The 14,742-nt window shown below is 47.0% G+C and overlaps 1 protein-coding gene across 1 annotated transcript in view; it reads left to right on the top strand.

Annotated features, from left to right (window-relative positions):
- The window catches only part of RIMS4 (regulating synaptic membrane exocytosis 4), a 47,661-nt gene extending 33,843 nt beyond the window's left edge, over positions 1 to 13,818 (top strand). Inside the window, exons 3-6 of the mRNA XM_058850552.1 lie at positions 10,139 to 10,251; positions 10,897 to 10,998; positions 11,244 to 11,383; positions 13,304 to 13,818. Of these exons, the coding sequence (XP_058706535.1) occupies positions 10,139 to 10,251; positions 10,897 to 10,998; positions 11,244 to 11,383; positions 13,304 to 13,522 (574 nt within the window). The 3' untranslated portion in view covers positions 13,523 to 13,818. The remainder of the gene's footprint in view (positions 1 to 10,138; positions 10,252 to 10,896; positions 10,999 to 11,243; positions 11,384 to 13,303) is intronic.
- Positions 13,819 to 14,742: the final 924 nt, after the last annotated feature.

Genomic DNA, 14,742 nt, shown 5'->3' with positions numbered 1-14,742 from the left:
ACAGACTGGCTCTTAGACTGCTTTTCTTACACTAGGACTTACCTGCTATTTTTGAATGATCTTTCACCTCAGGGTCTTGCTCTTTTTCCATCTCTGTAGATCTCAAGCAGCACTGCCACCTTTTAGTTCCCTTTTTTGGGGGGATCTTCATGGCTACAGTCTGCCCTCAAACAGGATTTGCAAGTGATGTGCTCTCTAACCTTGTTGTCTGTTCTTCCCCTGTCATTGGAGAACAGATCTGCTGCAGCCAGGTTGGTTGTGCTTTCACATACACAGATGTTTCCATTCATAATTCATCCACAACAATCTTAGCACTGGTTACGAATCTCTACAGCAGTGAATATTTTCTTCTATGTCTATACTTAAAAGATCTGCTTGAGAAAACAGTTGCCCACTGTAGTAAGTGCCTATGGGGTAGTCTCAGGACACCAGGATTGCTGCAAGGATACAATTCCGAATATAGGAATAACTCACAAACAGCCCTGTGAGATTCAGCAGAGTCTCAGCTCCATCCCGGCTCTTGCATGATCTACATCTTGTTTTGGCTGGGTTTTGCTGCAGCTGCACGAGACCATGTACAGCATTCAAAAAGCAGTAGATTCTGGACTTGCATGTAACTTGTTCCTGCCAAACACTTTTCTTCCTGAAAATGGAGCAGAAAGATAAAAATGGCCCTGGAACAAAAGCCTGCTAGCTGCCGTAGAGCCTAGTGAGTGGTACTCATAGCGTTTTTGTTCTTGCTGGCTACTGCTGAGATGATTAAGTTCTGGAGAGATCAGGTGATTTTTACCTTAGAAAAGCACAGCAGGTGGTGACTAACAAAGACTTGGAGGATTGTTCTCATATTATCTGAGATGAGTGTGCAGGTCCAGCAAGGAAGCATCTTGTTGTTAGCCATCTCACCTCTCTTCTCCATGGTGAGGGCAGTGCAGCCTGAGCTCTGCCCTGTTGTGCCCCGGGCAGGAGGCAGGACACAGCCTGGCACAGGTGCCACCAGCATGGGCATCTCACATCTCTTGGCTTCCTTCTGTCCCTGGTACCAGTTCTCCTGCTGGGCTGATGTGAGCCAACACTGGGACTTAGGCTGGGCCAGCTGCCTGCCCTTCTCTGCTTCACTGTGGAACAGTAATTAACAGGAAGCAGGAGAAAATACTGGCCTGGGTTGTGACCACACGGCCATGGGAAAATTCACTTCCCTTCACCAGAAATTATCCATCAGCATTCAAGAATGACCAAAAGACTTGATTCCTGAATGCCTCATTCAGGAGATTCGTGTTGCAGCTATTCCCTGAATGTTTCTTTTTTGACTTCCAAAACCAGGAGGCTTGTAGACGCTTTTATAACAGATTATCTTCAGGCCTCTTTTTATCTGAGTCCTTTAAAAAAATGTGATGAAACGTGTTGTTAATATCAGTTCAGGCTGTAAGAAATTGGTGTCTTTTGACATGGAAACCAGGAAAGGCTGGATAATAATGGAGATTATTTCTGTAATGTATCAAGAAATTCCTTAGCCTGTTCAGCAACAGCACATCCTTTTGTGATGGCAAAGCTTGACCAGCACAGCTTGGAAAGGATGTGACCTTGAGAGCTGTAGTTACAGCAGGAAATACAGTGAATCCCACCTTCAGCAACCTCTTGGGAACAGACAGAATTGCTCACTGAAGACAGGTAGCTATCTTTTATTCAGTGCATCTGAGATGACTAGTGATTGCTAAAAATGGAGCTAGCCTGGCAAGGTGGGGAAGGGAGTGGGGGAGGTCTTTGTACAGAATTCACTGCGTAGTTTTTATAGCACTGTTTCAGTGGCAGAATTCATACAGCAGAAGGAATGGGATACGCGAGCGGAGTACAATGTGTTACAGCACATAAGACAGCACGTCACAGTGCTAAAAATGCTACAGAAAGTGGAGTGGCCCAGAGAGAAACAGAGCTTGTTGAGAGGCAGAGTTGGAGATCTTGCTTGGCAGAGGAGGGGTGTGCAGTTGGTGGGGTTAGGGTAGGTTTGGGTCCTGCAGGGATAGATTTGCATGGAAAACCTTCCCAGCCAAAGTGAAGGCTCCTGCAGCGTTCACATCGACTTTGACAGGTTAAGGGGCTGTGTGCCCAGTCCCTGCACAGTGCAGTTGGATGCATATTCTTCGTGCACACCATAAATATTTGAAAGATGGAGTAATGGACATTGGCAAGTTCTGCCTTCCTCCTTAGCTGATAGATAATCTGCTTGGCTCCTGCCTGTGAGATGCGATTTAAAAGACGTTAACATTCAATATGGATGAGTGTGATTGTTACACAGAACATTACTGCTCCCTGAAATTGGAGTTCTGATAGGGTTTTTTTAATGCTTAAATAAAATAACTCTCAAATATGTTATCAGTCTCAGAGGAGACTTTCCCCTCCCCATTTCTTTTGGCTGAAGGAATGTGTTGCTGTCCCTGTTTTTTGAAGATAGAGCTGGAGAGTTTAGCTTCCTGTTAGATGTAGATGTGGGGTGTATCTATTAGCTCAGCTGTGTGAGTCAAACCACTGAGATGCATGGCTGTGTTTAGGCAACTTACTTATTAATTGCAAGTTTATTCTATGAGAGGACCAAAAAAAAAAGTCTTTTATTTACAAGAACAGAACAATAGTCTCTAAACCCTGGGCCCAGACATATCCCGTGATTACCAGACACAGTGGAGCAGCTCTTCAAGAATGCATCACCTCAGGAGACTTGAAATGATGGCAAATAGGTATTTGTGTGGATAGTGTAAATGAATCCATGGAAAGAACAAGACAAAATGTTACCTTCTGAAAATAGTTGTTGTCTGGGTGTGCTGGGGGTGGCTGTGTTGAAGCTGTCTGGCCTCACCACCTCGCTGAACCTGCAGCAGTAGAGCAGCAGAGCTCGGTGGGAGTCAAGGTGTGCAACTTGTGAAACAGAGACAGGAATGGAGATGTGGTCCAAGGGGGAGAGCACACAATTCTCTTCTCCTGAGAGAGCTCCTGGACAAGAGGGTGTTACACCCAGCCTGTGAAGGGGGGTGATGACTGCCTCGCTCTCTATTTCTTCTGCACAGGCACAGCAGTGTGTGGCCATTACACACTAGTACAATCAAGGATGTACTCAAAGTCTTATAAGATTTATAAAAAAGTATGGTATCAAGAGGAAAAGAAAGGGAATGTGTGGTCTGTTTTTCAAACTGATAATTCACAAATGATGCTCAGGACTGATGTGTAAAGAGGAAGGACTGGAAAAAGATTGTGAAGGAAAAAGTAAAACAATGCACAGGAATAAACTCTCAGGGAAAGGAATTTAATAACAGGTTAGAAAAGCAGCTGTCATGGAAGGAGTAAATAAGGCTGCTCTGGCCTTGGGACGTGGGTGTGGGCTGGCCGACCTGTGGAGATGCATTCTGACCATATTTCCTGTGAGTATTACAAGATTTTGACAAGCTGATTCTGCAAATGCTTGCAACAGCATAATGGGATACCTGGCATACAGAGTCCCAGAAGCAATTTAAAAATAGATTTGGAAAAGAGGTCAGACAAACTCCGCACGGACAGGAAGAGAAATTAATGATACATTTTCCCTAAATGTGTCTGCCTTTGCACACTCTGCATGCTAATCTGTAGCCACCAGCGGGCGGGAGTGCGGCGGGGACTGAGCAGAGCCACATATGCTGTGTGAGAGGGATCAGCACAGCTGCTCTGCATTTTCTGCATAGCATTTTGCATTGAAATCAGTGTTGTCCATCTAGGCATTCAAATCCTGATCAGTTTACAGCAAACTCTGAAAAGCTGGTTCTCTATCAGTCATATATAAGGAGCAGCTGCTGTGCCATGAGGGAAGCGACTGCATGATTTGCACACAGAGGGGAAGGACACGGATCTTTGCAAGGAGCAGGTCAGGAAATGCTGCTACCCTGAAAGAGCAGAGAAGCAACCAGCTGGCAAAGAGCCTTTAAGCCACTCTTAAATTACTCTACAGAGGACAGATTTCATACACCCTGACCTAAAGCATGCAGCACAAGAACACAGTCTTCAGAGGTTGCACAGATTTCCTAAATAGTCAGGATTAGGAATGTTATGTTTCAAGGAGAAGGTCTGGGCAGTTTCAGCCCCAGTTTGAGCACACAGCTTCTATGATCCATAGAATGTAGAATATGCTGAGTTAGAAAGGACCCACGAGGATATTCAAGTCCAACTCCTGTCCATGCACACCCCAGGAATCCCACCCTGCGCCTGAGAGTGGTGTCCAAATGCTTCTGGAACTCAGACAGGCTCGGTGCTGTGACCACTGTCCTGGGGAGCCTGTCCCAGTGCCTGACCACCTTCTGGGCAAAAGTCCTTTTTCTAACATCCAGCCAAACCACTGACTCAGCTTCATACCATTTCCTCAGGACCTGTCACTGGCCATGAGAGGAAGGAGATCAGTACCTGCCCTTTTGCTTCCTCTCATGAGAATGCTGAAGACCACAATGAAGTCTCCTCTTAGTCTCCTCCAGGATAAACAAACCAAGCTGCCTCCAGTGTTTCCCATAAGGCTTCCCCTCCAGTCCCATCACCATCCTCACAGCCTCCTTTGAACTCCCTCTAATAGCTTAATGTCATTTTTATGTTGTGGTGCCAAAACTGCCCCCAGGACTTGAGATGAGGCTGCACCAGAGCAGGGCAGGACAATCCCCTCCCAGCTGCCAGGACATTGCTGACTAACATTCAACTTGCCATCAACCAGGACCCCCAGGTCCCTTTCCCCAGTGCTGCTCTTCAGCCTCTTGTTCCCCAGGCTGTCCACACAACCAGTTTTATTCTGCATATGAACAAAAAGACAGAAATGGTTTATGGGCTCGGATTGGAGGGCTGTTCTCACCACCGGGGTGCTGGTTGGTACCTGCTCTGCATGGATACAGCGTGCGGGAGCTGCTGCCAGGCTGCTGCGGGCTCTTGTCTCCCTCTCGTGGCTGTCCCTGCTCTCCCTGCTGTCCCAGCTCGGGGTGTCCCCGCTGCCGAGCCTGGAGCCTGCCTGGGACACGGCTGTGCCTGCTGTCTCTGGTGCCAGGGATGCTTCGGGCACAGCCATGGCTGTGTGATGCATTAGGCTGGGATGGCGCTTGCAGCCTGTGCTGAGCCTTGGCTGGAGCTGGTGCCTGTGCAGATAGTGTTAACGTTCATGTGGGTTTCTGCTGCACTGGTGGGCTCAGAGATCCTGGCCTCAATAGTATCCAGTGTAATCTTTCTGCTGTCCCTGCTCAACTACCATGGTCTGAGCATCCTCCAGCAAAATGTCCTTCATTTGTCCTTGACACGCTGGAGGCATCGCTGACTTCCCTGTGCTCTCCCTCTGCCTTCCGGTCAAAAACAGCATTGCATTCAACTTACGACCAATTCCACAGCAAATCCATAATCTTTAACTCTGTTAAAATCATTCCAATTTGGCTGTGGCAAAGAGAGCCTGTAAACCATGATTAGTGAAAGCAAAGGGCCAGAGAAGAGATAATTAATTTCGCTTTGCTGTTCAAAGGCTGCACTGCCCTCGCTTAGTGGAGGATTTGTGCCCTTTAGACAAAAGGCTGACAAGTGTCACCTGTTAATCTTTTCTGTGTGCAGCCCTTTGCAGCGTGAGATGGTCCCATCACAGGGCCCTGCTGGCTCTGACAGCTGCTATTTGCAAGTCAGCTGCAAAGCGCTCCCTCTTTATTCCTCTGGCTATTTTTAGCATTTCTCTTTAGATGCAGTAAAAAAAAAAAGACATCTCCTATCGGTGATAACCAGGTTGTAGTGATTGTTCCCCTTCAGGGAGAGACATGTTGGGCAATGGCAAGGGAAGGGCTTTCCAGGATCACTCCAGTGTGTGTGAAACATCTGCTGGCTGTCACCAAGGTGGAGACACCACTGTCACCTGCAGCAAATCCCTTCAGGAGCCTGTCTCCAGCACATGCAGTGTGTGCTGGTTCAGCTGGAGAGCTGGCTGCTGGATCAAGGGCAGGTCAGAACAGCTCAGTGTATGTAAAGGGCAGCCAGGAAAGGTCTGCCGAGCTTGCAGCATGCTCCACAGTGGCAGGGAAGGGCTCTTGGGAGCATCAGGGCTGCATTTAGAGTTGAAAGAAGTCACAGTGTTCCCTGGAGCTCTTTTCTTCCCTGTTTTAACTGCAGGACAAACGAGTGAATGGGGGAGAGCCTGTCCCACCAATCTTGCTGTACATGTTCCCCTCAGCTCACCATCCCAGCTTCTCTCTGAGCATTTGACAGACAGCTCACCAAGCTGAATTTGAGCATCCAAAATTTAGTCTATTCTGCTGAATGGTTCCTGCTGTTTTTAATTCACATTCATACTAAATTTTTGCTGTTTTATTTTTCTCTTCCCTCTCCCTTCAAGGGAGAAGCAATGGCTTTCTTGGAGATAGCTTATGATTTTTCCAGACAGAAATTGTTTCCATTCCAGGATTATTGGCAATACTCAAATATATGTCCAGGAATTGGTCAAAGCCAAGATTTAGAGCTGCTGCTTCTAGTGTCTAATAAACCAGCACTGCAAAAGGTCAGCCTCTGTGCAATGTAGCAGCCAGTTCTACCAGTTAATGGCATAATCTATTACAGGAGTAATTCCCTATGTCTTCCCTTCCCAGTCAAATATAACAGCAGTGGGGAACATTAACTGTCTAATCTAATACTGAGTTTCTTATAGCACTAGTAAACCCATTAACTAGGGCTGTTATCCAGACTGATGGAGTCTTGACCTTGGCCTGTGTTTCTAAGTGAGCTTTGCCATTCCCCTTGGGATCAGCAGCTTGATTCAAGCAGCAGCTCTGCTGCCCTCCTTGCAAGGGTCTGTGCTGGTGGCCCAGCCTGGGTGTCCCTGCAGCATCCAGCCCTCTTGCTGTAGTTTGCACTGCAGAGCATTCATTGTTTCAAGGTCACCCAGAGCCCTCTGACTTCTGAATTTATGGAGGATAACAGCAGCCTTTGCTTTCCTGTAAACATTTCCAGTTGCCAGTGGTTCACCTTTAGCCCAACAGCTCTTGTTCTTGTGCTTTTTAACACTGTCCTTCATACTCTCCTGCTTTTTTCCTCTATATCATTGATGCAGGCTGCAGCATCAGCTGTTCTGTTACCAGGTGCTTTTATTTTCTCCAGAGCTGTCCCAGCTGCTGGCCAGAGCCATTGCTAGCAGCACTCACAGATAGCATCACAAAACAGCTTGGAAAGGACCTTAAATATCAGCTGGTTCCAGCCCCACTGCTATGGGCAGGGACACCTGCTGCTAGACCAGAGGAGGGGTGGGCTGGTGTGAGAGCACAGCTGCCTTCTCTCCACACAGGCACAGTGCAGAGGAACACTTGGCATCAGCCTTTGATGTGATTCTCTCCCTGGCAGGTAAGAGGAAGTGGTTTAGTGAGTGTTCAGGGTCCAGAGGGGTTTCTTTCCTTTGCTGTCCTGCAGCATGCAGGGTTTCTGTGGGTGGTCTTCTCCCACCTTTGTGTCTCCTCTGCAGTAACATGGCTGGACTCCCCCTAGAGAGGAAGTGCTCCAAGACTGGTTCTGGGTGTGCTGTGAACTCTCATAGCCCTCAGCTTCACTCAGTCCTGGCCTTCCCCTCCTCTGTCCCAGTCCTCAGCATCTTGCTAATTAGCCCAAGCATCTGTTCTGAGCACAGCAGTGAACATTTCCCTGAACGGCTGTGAGCTGTCTTGCCAGATTGTTATTTACGTGCTCGTTCAGGTCACACACTCCCCAGGGCAGCAGTGAGACCCGAGTTTGGCCCATTTGTCTTGCATGAGTTGAAGAGAATAAAGAAAACATTTACCTTCTGGCTGATGGTCCATTCATCTCCTGCTGAATCTCATGTCTTTGTCTGTCAGGTCTCCTTTTTCCTGCACTATTTTGAGTTCTCTAGGCACTAGTTTTCATCCTTTTTTGACTCTGTGTGCAGCCCAAAATGCCTGAGCCAGCAGGGTCACGGAGTCTCGCTGGTCCTCATGTGCACCAGGACTCCCTTTTTCTCTCCTTGTATGGGAAAATCACGAGCCTGATAAAGCCTGTCTGGCTCTGGGCTCCCTCTTCTTCTGCTTCCCCCATCCCATGTCCCTGCAGATTTGCCAGCCCTGGGGCTCTCTCTGTGCACAGTTTATCATGGGGAGCCAGGCCACAAATCCAGCCCCTCTGCCCTGGTCCCAGAGACTGCTGCCACAGCGGGGCTGACAGATACCAGGTGGGTGGTGGGACAGGAATTGTGTGCCCACAGGGAGCAGAGTGTCACCCTGGACATTGGGCATGCACCTTGTGCTGCTAAGGTGTTGGTGGCAGGAAACTGAGAAAAATGTTAAGCCTTCTCTGCTAAGTAAATGCTACTGTTTCTGTTGTATCTCAAAGTACCACCTGGAGTGTTGGTGCAAACAGTGGATGCAGGGTGAAAAAACACTGAACCCAAGCAGAGCCACTCCCAAGCTGGTCACCCAGGATTCCAAGACTCCCTCATCCCTTTTCACAAAGGTGACATTCATAAGGAGCTCAAGGGCAGGTTTTTCCATGCTGATGGCTCAGCAGCTCTCCCTGTGTAGCAGCAATAACCAGGTTTCTCAAAGAGCCAGGTCAGTGTAGGAGGGAGGTGCAGCATTCCATGGGAAAGTTGGGCCATTTAATGCAGGGAGCTAAGCCACCCCATGAACCCGTGCTAGTGACGTGTCCTCTTCAGTCCCCACGTGTGGTGAGATGCTGAGGTGTGTGTGCTGGCATCCTCCTTCCCTGTCAGAATAAATAAATACTCCCATGGGGCTGAGAGCAGGTCTGTAAATAGCTAATGAGAGCTGAAATCCCAACCTGAAATTAACACACTGCTGGTTGAATGGGGCTGGAAAAGAATTTCTTTTCTTTTGAATGTCTTTTAAATGTAACTGGCTTGCAGGGGGCATCAGCAAGTCTTTGTGGCTGACTGAGCTGTGTGAGAGCCTGCGGTCCCCAGCCCACCCCGCAGGCAGGGCTCCTCTCTGCCGTCACTTGTACCCAACGTGCAGCCTCCTCACAGCATCCTTTGTGAGAAACGGATATGGGGAACAGGGGGCTGTATCATTCCGTGGCTAATTGCCCCCCTCCAAGGACTTTTGGAGAAGTGGAGGAGGTTTGTAATTGCGCCTGACTTTGGCACGCAGCAGGCAGAGAGCAGCACCCGGCACGGCAGCGTGGGTATCCCGGCACAAAGCCCCTGACATGTGTCTCAGCAGCTGTGTCATGGCTTGGCAGATGCCCGTGGGACAAATGTAGGTGTCAAATGCTGGCCTCAAGCCTCCTCCTTACCATTTGCAGCAAGTTCTTCTACAACCTCCAAAATAGCTGCGTAAATCAGGGTACAACTGGGTAAATCTTGATTTATGTCAGTGTACCACAGGTTCTGATGCTTTTGTGTTGCTATGCATATGTCCTAGTGCAGTGACCAGCACCTGTAGCTTGCCATGGGCCAGCCTCACTGCCTGGTGATGAGATCTGGAGGCTCTGTCATACCAAGAGCTTTTGTTCTGCTGTGGTGACTGTGGCTGAGACGCTACTGGTGTTTGAGGATGTTGTCCTGTTAGCCTTGCCACCCATATTCAGATCCTCTTTGTGACTGCAGTCATGGAAGCAGATATGAAAACCACGGAGTGGACAGTGTGGAGGCTTCTGGTGTTGAGCAGTAGGAAATGGGACCCTCTGATCAAAAAGGAGATGTGTGTGTGTGTGTGATAAATAAATAAGGAATTGATGCTTGCCCTGCTCGTCTCACTTTTAACTGCTGCTCTAAATGGATTATTTCCTCCCCAGAAATGAGGTCTGGGAAGTGATGGATACCAAGAGATATCTTACAAGCAGTTCTAGGAATCTGTTACTTGAAGAGGTGACAGGCCAGATATGAGCTGCAATGGTAGAGATTTTTCTTAGAGAAAATAAGTTATAGCTAAACAAATACTGACCAGCTGGTGACTGCACCCATTATTGGGCTTTCTGGATAAGGAAAGAGATTTTAAATGTATTCCATGTAACTAAACTGTGTGGAAATCATTGAATTTTGCTCAAAAAAAGGCTTCCGTAGATGTCATTCATTTTGAAGATATATTAAATCTGATTCTTTAGTTACTGAGTTGCTTTAAAATGCAGATTAACTACTTGCCAAAATAATTTTCTTTTGCAGCTTGAATTTCAGTGGAGTCCATCTGGCATCTGCTGGGCAGTTTAGTGACTTCCTGGGGAGCATGGGCCCTGCACAGTTTGTTGGCCGTCAGACCTTGGCCACCACCTCCATGGGTAAGGAACACAAGGGAATTGGGTGGCTTTAATTGAGTCTTGAACAGACAGCTCCAACAAGCCACTTAATAATGTGTCCAGCATCTGCTGATCTAACACTGTCCTGCTCCATTTCTCTGTTAAATCAAGTGAGCTTGGCTGAAAGGTTTTGCTGACTGCAGCAAATGTGGCATTAGGAGGAGAGCAGCAGCTTTGTGTTCTTGCTCCCTCAGCTCTGAAAGGCATAGACTAAGTAAAATGCAGCTAAAATCCCAAAAATACATCCTGTGGGGTTCTTCCTCTCTAAGGCCCACCACTCTCTAAGGCTCTGTAAGAATTTTGTTACAATCCACCATAACTGCATTTTCCAAAGCAGCCTCCAGTCCTAGGTTGTTCCATTTGGGAGAGAAGAGAAGCTTGCTGCCATACAGAGTAGGAGACTGAGCCACCAAAGCTGTTTTAGAGGGCTCCCAGTCGAGTTTGCTTTTGAAAATGTGGCCTGGAATCACTGTGGAGCTGCTCCAGAGTAATACAGGAGGAAATCAGGCCCATACAGTTTGTTATAGCTTGTGTAGGAGGGACACCAAGATTGTTTTTTAAACATTTTTTTAACCTAAGGATGTATTATTTTGAAAGTCTTCTATATATTTTGACATTTTGGTTTAGGGGACGTGGAAATTGGCTTGCAAGAGCGAAATGGGCAGCTTGAAGTGGATATCATTCAGGCTCGAGGACTGACACCAAAACCTGGCTCCAAAACACTGCCAGGTAGGATGCTTTGATCTACTAAAGTACTTCTCTGAGCCCCCACAATGCTTGTGAATAGGGAAAATTTGAATTTTTGCTTGGCAGGACTAAGCAGCCTGTGTGTGGTACTGAAAACAAGGCTGCCTGGGCAAATCTTTTCCCTGCTGTAACTGCCTTCTTTAGAAACACCTGAGACATGGCACTCTGTCTTTTCTAAAGTGAGCATGATGATTTTCTTCATATGTGACCATGTTTCTTTTTTCCAGCTGCTTACATCAAAGCTTACCTGCTAGAGAATGGAGTGTGCATTGCAAAAAAGAAGACAAAAGTGGCTCGCAAGTCATTAGACCCTTTGTACAATCAGGTGTTACTGTTTGCTGAGAGTCCCCAGGGCAAAGTATTACAGGTAAGATGAGCAAGTCTCAGGTCTGGCCCTTTCTCTCTTTCACCTTTCATGGAAGATACTAAGTCCTGTCATGCTGGTTAATTAACACAGATGAGAAAAAGCCAATGTTTTCATCAAATCAAATGCACTCGATCTGAACTTAACAAAGGGAAAGGAATCCCTTTTTCTTTGTACTCAAGCTGATGATTATTTGACACCCTGCCAGGTACCATGAATGCCTACCAGGAAAGGATTGATTTTTAAATTTTCTAAGTTCTTTTTTTCCCACCCACTTAGGAGATGGGTGGTACCTATAGGTGCTAAATGATCTTGCAGCATGGGTTGCTTTCCATGTTTACACACATTCAGGGCACTCTGCTTTGCCATCACCCAATCACATATCCTACCCTTTTCTACCTCTTTTCTGCTACTGCCATCCATTTTCTGCCTTACTGATATTTTCAATTCTGTACCTATGTTTCCAGAGCAAAGAATGATTTGCATTGTTAAACCATATAAAAATAATTGCTATCCAATAAAGCCTGGCTAAAACCTATTTGTAATACTAATGTAATTAATCCATGAGTTTCTATTCTTTACCTCCACTGGCATATGAATTTCCAGCTAACCTGCTGGACCCTTTTCTTTAATGACTTCTACCTCATTTACCTTGATTAGAAGCATTTTCTCCTTATGCAACAAGACTTTACATTTGACTGAAATAGAGTGGGACCTGGCTTGGTCTGCTCTTGCCTTGCATGGGTTTCCTTACCTGCTGCCTTGCTGCCAGGAAAGGCACTTATTCCAAAAATAAATAGAGGAGCTTGGCTTTTTGCTGATGGCCATGTCACCAAATTCAGTTTGTACAGTGGCTTGCTCCATCTCCTGCTGGCCTAGAGTGTGAATTTTTGGTTTTTGATTGACATTCATTATCTCTCCTACCTCATTTTACAGAAAACTGTAGTGTTGTGGTTGTTAGGAGCCTGGGGAAAGAAGCTGTCAGGATTAGCCAGAGATCACTAATTGTCATCATAACCCATCCTACTCATCCTCTCCTCTTCAGAACACGGACTCACTCTGCAGTCAGTCGTCACCTTTGTCTTGAGCCACACAGGGCCACCTGGCCACGTGCAGACCTCCAGCATGCCTAAGCCCATGACCCTCACTGCATCTGTTCTTCCACCCACTGGTCTCCATCGTGTCGTAAGTGTGATTCAGCTTTCCCTGCTCCTCTGCCAGCTCTTTCATTAGCCCTTCCTCTGTGTCTGTGAGCCCTTCCTCTGTGCCTGTGAGCCGTTCTTGGCCGTCTGCTGCTTGTCCTGTATGTCACTCATGTGTGCCCCTCGTGTTGTGCCCCTGGCTCCTGCCCTTCCTCCAGGTGAGTGGCCATGCCTGGTCTCCATCAGCCCCGTGGCATGAGCACTGTGTGCAGAAGTTAAAACATGCTCTTCTCCTCAAACTGTTGGCTTTTGGCCCAAGTTGTTGCCCACCTTTTTTTCGTTGGTTTATTTTTCCAGATCAGGAGCTCCTCCTGCCCTTCCCCCCCAGGCCACCTTTTGATGTGTCTGTTATATGCCAGGGCCAGATTTCACCTGCAGGTGTTGGACTGCAGCCCTGAGAATACTTTCTGCAGGTGCTGCCCCTGCCCAGCAGAATTGTGTCTTATCCACATGCACATTCACCTCTGTTACATGGGGGGTGGAAAAACAATCCATTAACATTAGCATTTGTAAACATGTGCTTAAAGTAAAAAAGTTGTATCATCAGCAGAGCTTCATGTCACCTTACTCTACCATGTTGGTAGAGTAAATATTTCTGGTCTTCTCAGGCTGTAGTAAAGCTCCAGAAAGTTGGATGAATAGAAGGATTGGTCAGACTTGTGCTTCCCAAGGAAGTGTGAAAGTTGGAGGATTAACTGTGCCCCCCCTTCTTGTCCCTAAGGTGATAGTCTGGGGAAACTATGGACGCATGGAGCGCAAGCACTTCATGGGAGTCGCCAGGGTTCTCCTGGAAGAACTGGATTTGTCAACTTTAGCAATCGGCTGGTACAAGCTCTTCCCAACTTCCTCGATGGTAGATCCCACTACAGGCCCGCTCCTGCGTCAGTCCTCACAGCTTTCCCTGGAGAGCACAGTGGGACCCTGCTGTGACAGGTCTTAGTGAGTAAGGAAGGGGGAACTGCTTTTGTTTTTAAACATGCTGTCAAGGTTTTGTTTGCTGGAACTCTGACCTCAAGCGCAATGCATGTTCAATCAGTTCTTGTGGAGCTGGAAGAGGAGGATAAACCAGTGACCTTAGACAGAAGACGAGGGAGAGGGCACTGTGCCCTCTCTGTCCGAGGAGGAGGTGCCATGGGGCATGAGTCCTAGTTGTCAAATTAGACATACACCTCTTATTTCACTTCTCTCGCTGTCATTCTTGGACCCTTGTTTCAGATCAGTATTAACCCTGGAAAGTTGCAGCATTTGAAAGAATTTGGGGGGAGTAAGGAATGAATTTCTCTCAGCTGTGTGTCTTAGAAATTTCTAATATGATTTCTTTCACAAGAAAGTACCTGAAAAATTTAGAGGTCATCGTCTAAAAAGAGCAGGAACAGAAAGTTTAAGAGGAAGCATTAGGTCTTTTTATAATGCCTTTCTTTCTGAGAGGAAGAAAAAGAAACCTGCAACTCTTTCTTTAGAATCAGTTCCCTGTCACTGAGTCATGTTAGCTGTAACACTGTCGTTGCTGTGTTTTCAAACTGTGCCAAATTACCAGCAAGTGTCTTTACTGCATTACGTGTCTAACACTGCTGATGAAGCATACTTGGTGGGAGAAGCAGTAGCGCCTACTTAGAGCAGACAGTTTAAACAGAGTTTGAGTTTAGCAGGCTAATTAACTGCAATTTTGCTCAGAAAAAACGCCCAAAACACTGGAAGTGGGAGCTGAACATCACACTTGCAGCTTGAGGTGTTTTGTATTGTCAGATAAGACATTCTGCGATTTGCTGACTCCCTTACTTGTTGCTGTGCATCCTTCAGTCATGATGTCTCCTATCTCCTGCTTTTTTCCTTCATCTCCTTGGTACTGGTACATATCTGCTGGAGATGCTGCCCTTCCTTCCCAGACCTGAAACAGGACTGTTTTATTCTGCCATGGGAGAGGAAATGGGGGGTTCTGGGGGAGCAGAAGAGAGAAACCTCAGTTTGCCACCTGAGAAGAAGGTGCTGGAGAGCCCATAACCTTTCTTGTGGAGAGAGGGGAGCTTTAGGCAGTCCTGGTACTACACAGACATTGTCAAGTGTCTTGCAAGAGAAGATGTGATCCCCAAAGTACAGAGAGGTAGTGAGCGAGGAATGTGATGACACAGTGGTCACAGCACATGTGTTCTGTTCATTAAA

Source organism: Poecile atricapillus, chromosome 15 (assembly GCF_030490865.1).
Source record: "Poecile atricapillus isolate bPoeAtr1 chromosome 15, bPoeAtr1.hap1, whole genome shotgun sequence".
NCBI classification, from domain to species: domain Eukaryota; kingdom Metazoa; phylum Chordata; class Aves; order Passeriformes; family Paridae; genus Poecile; species Poecile atricapillus.
The sequence above is the reverse complement of the archived record's forward strand: the minus strand, read 5'-3'. Positions and strand labels throughout refer to the sequence as shown.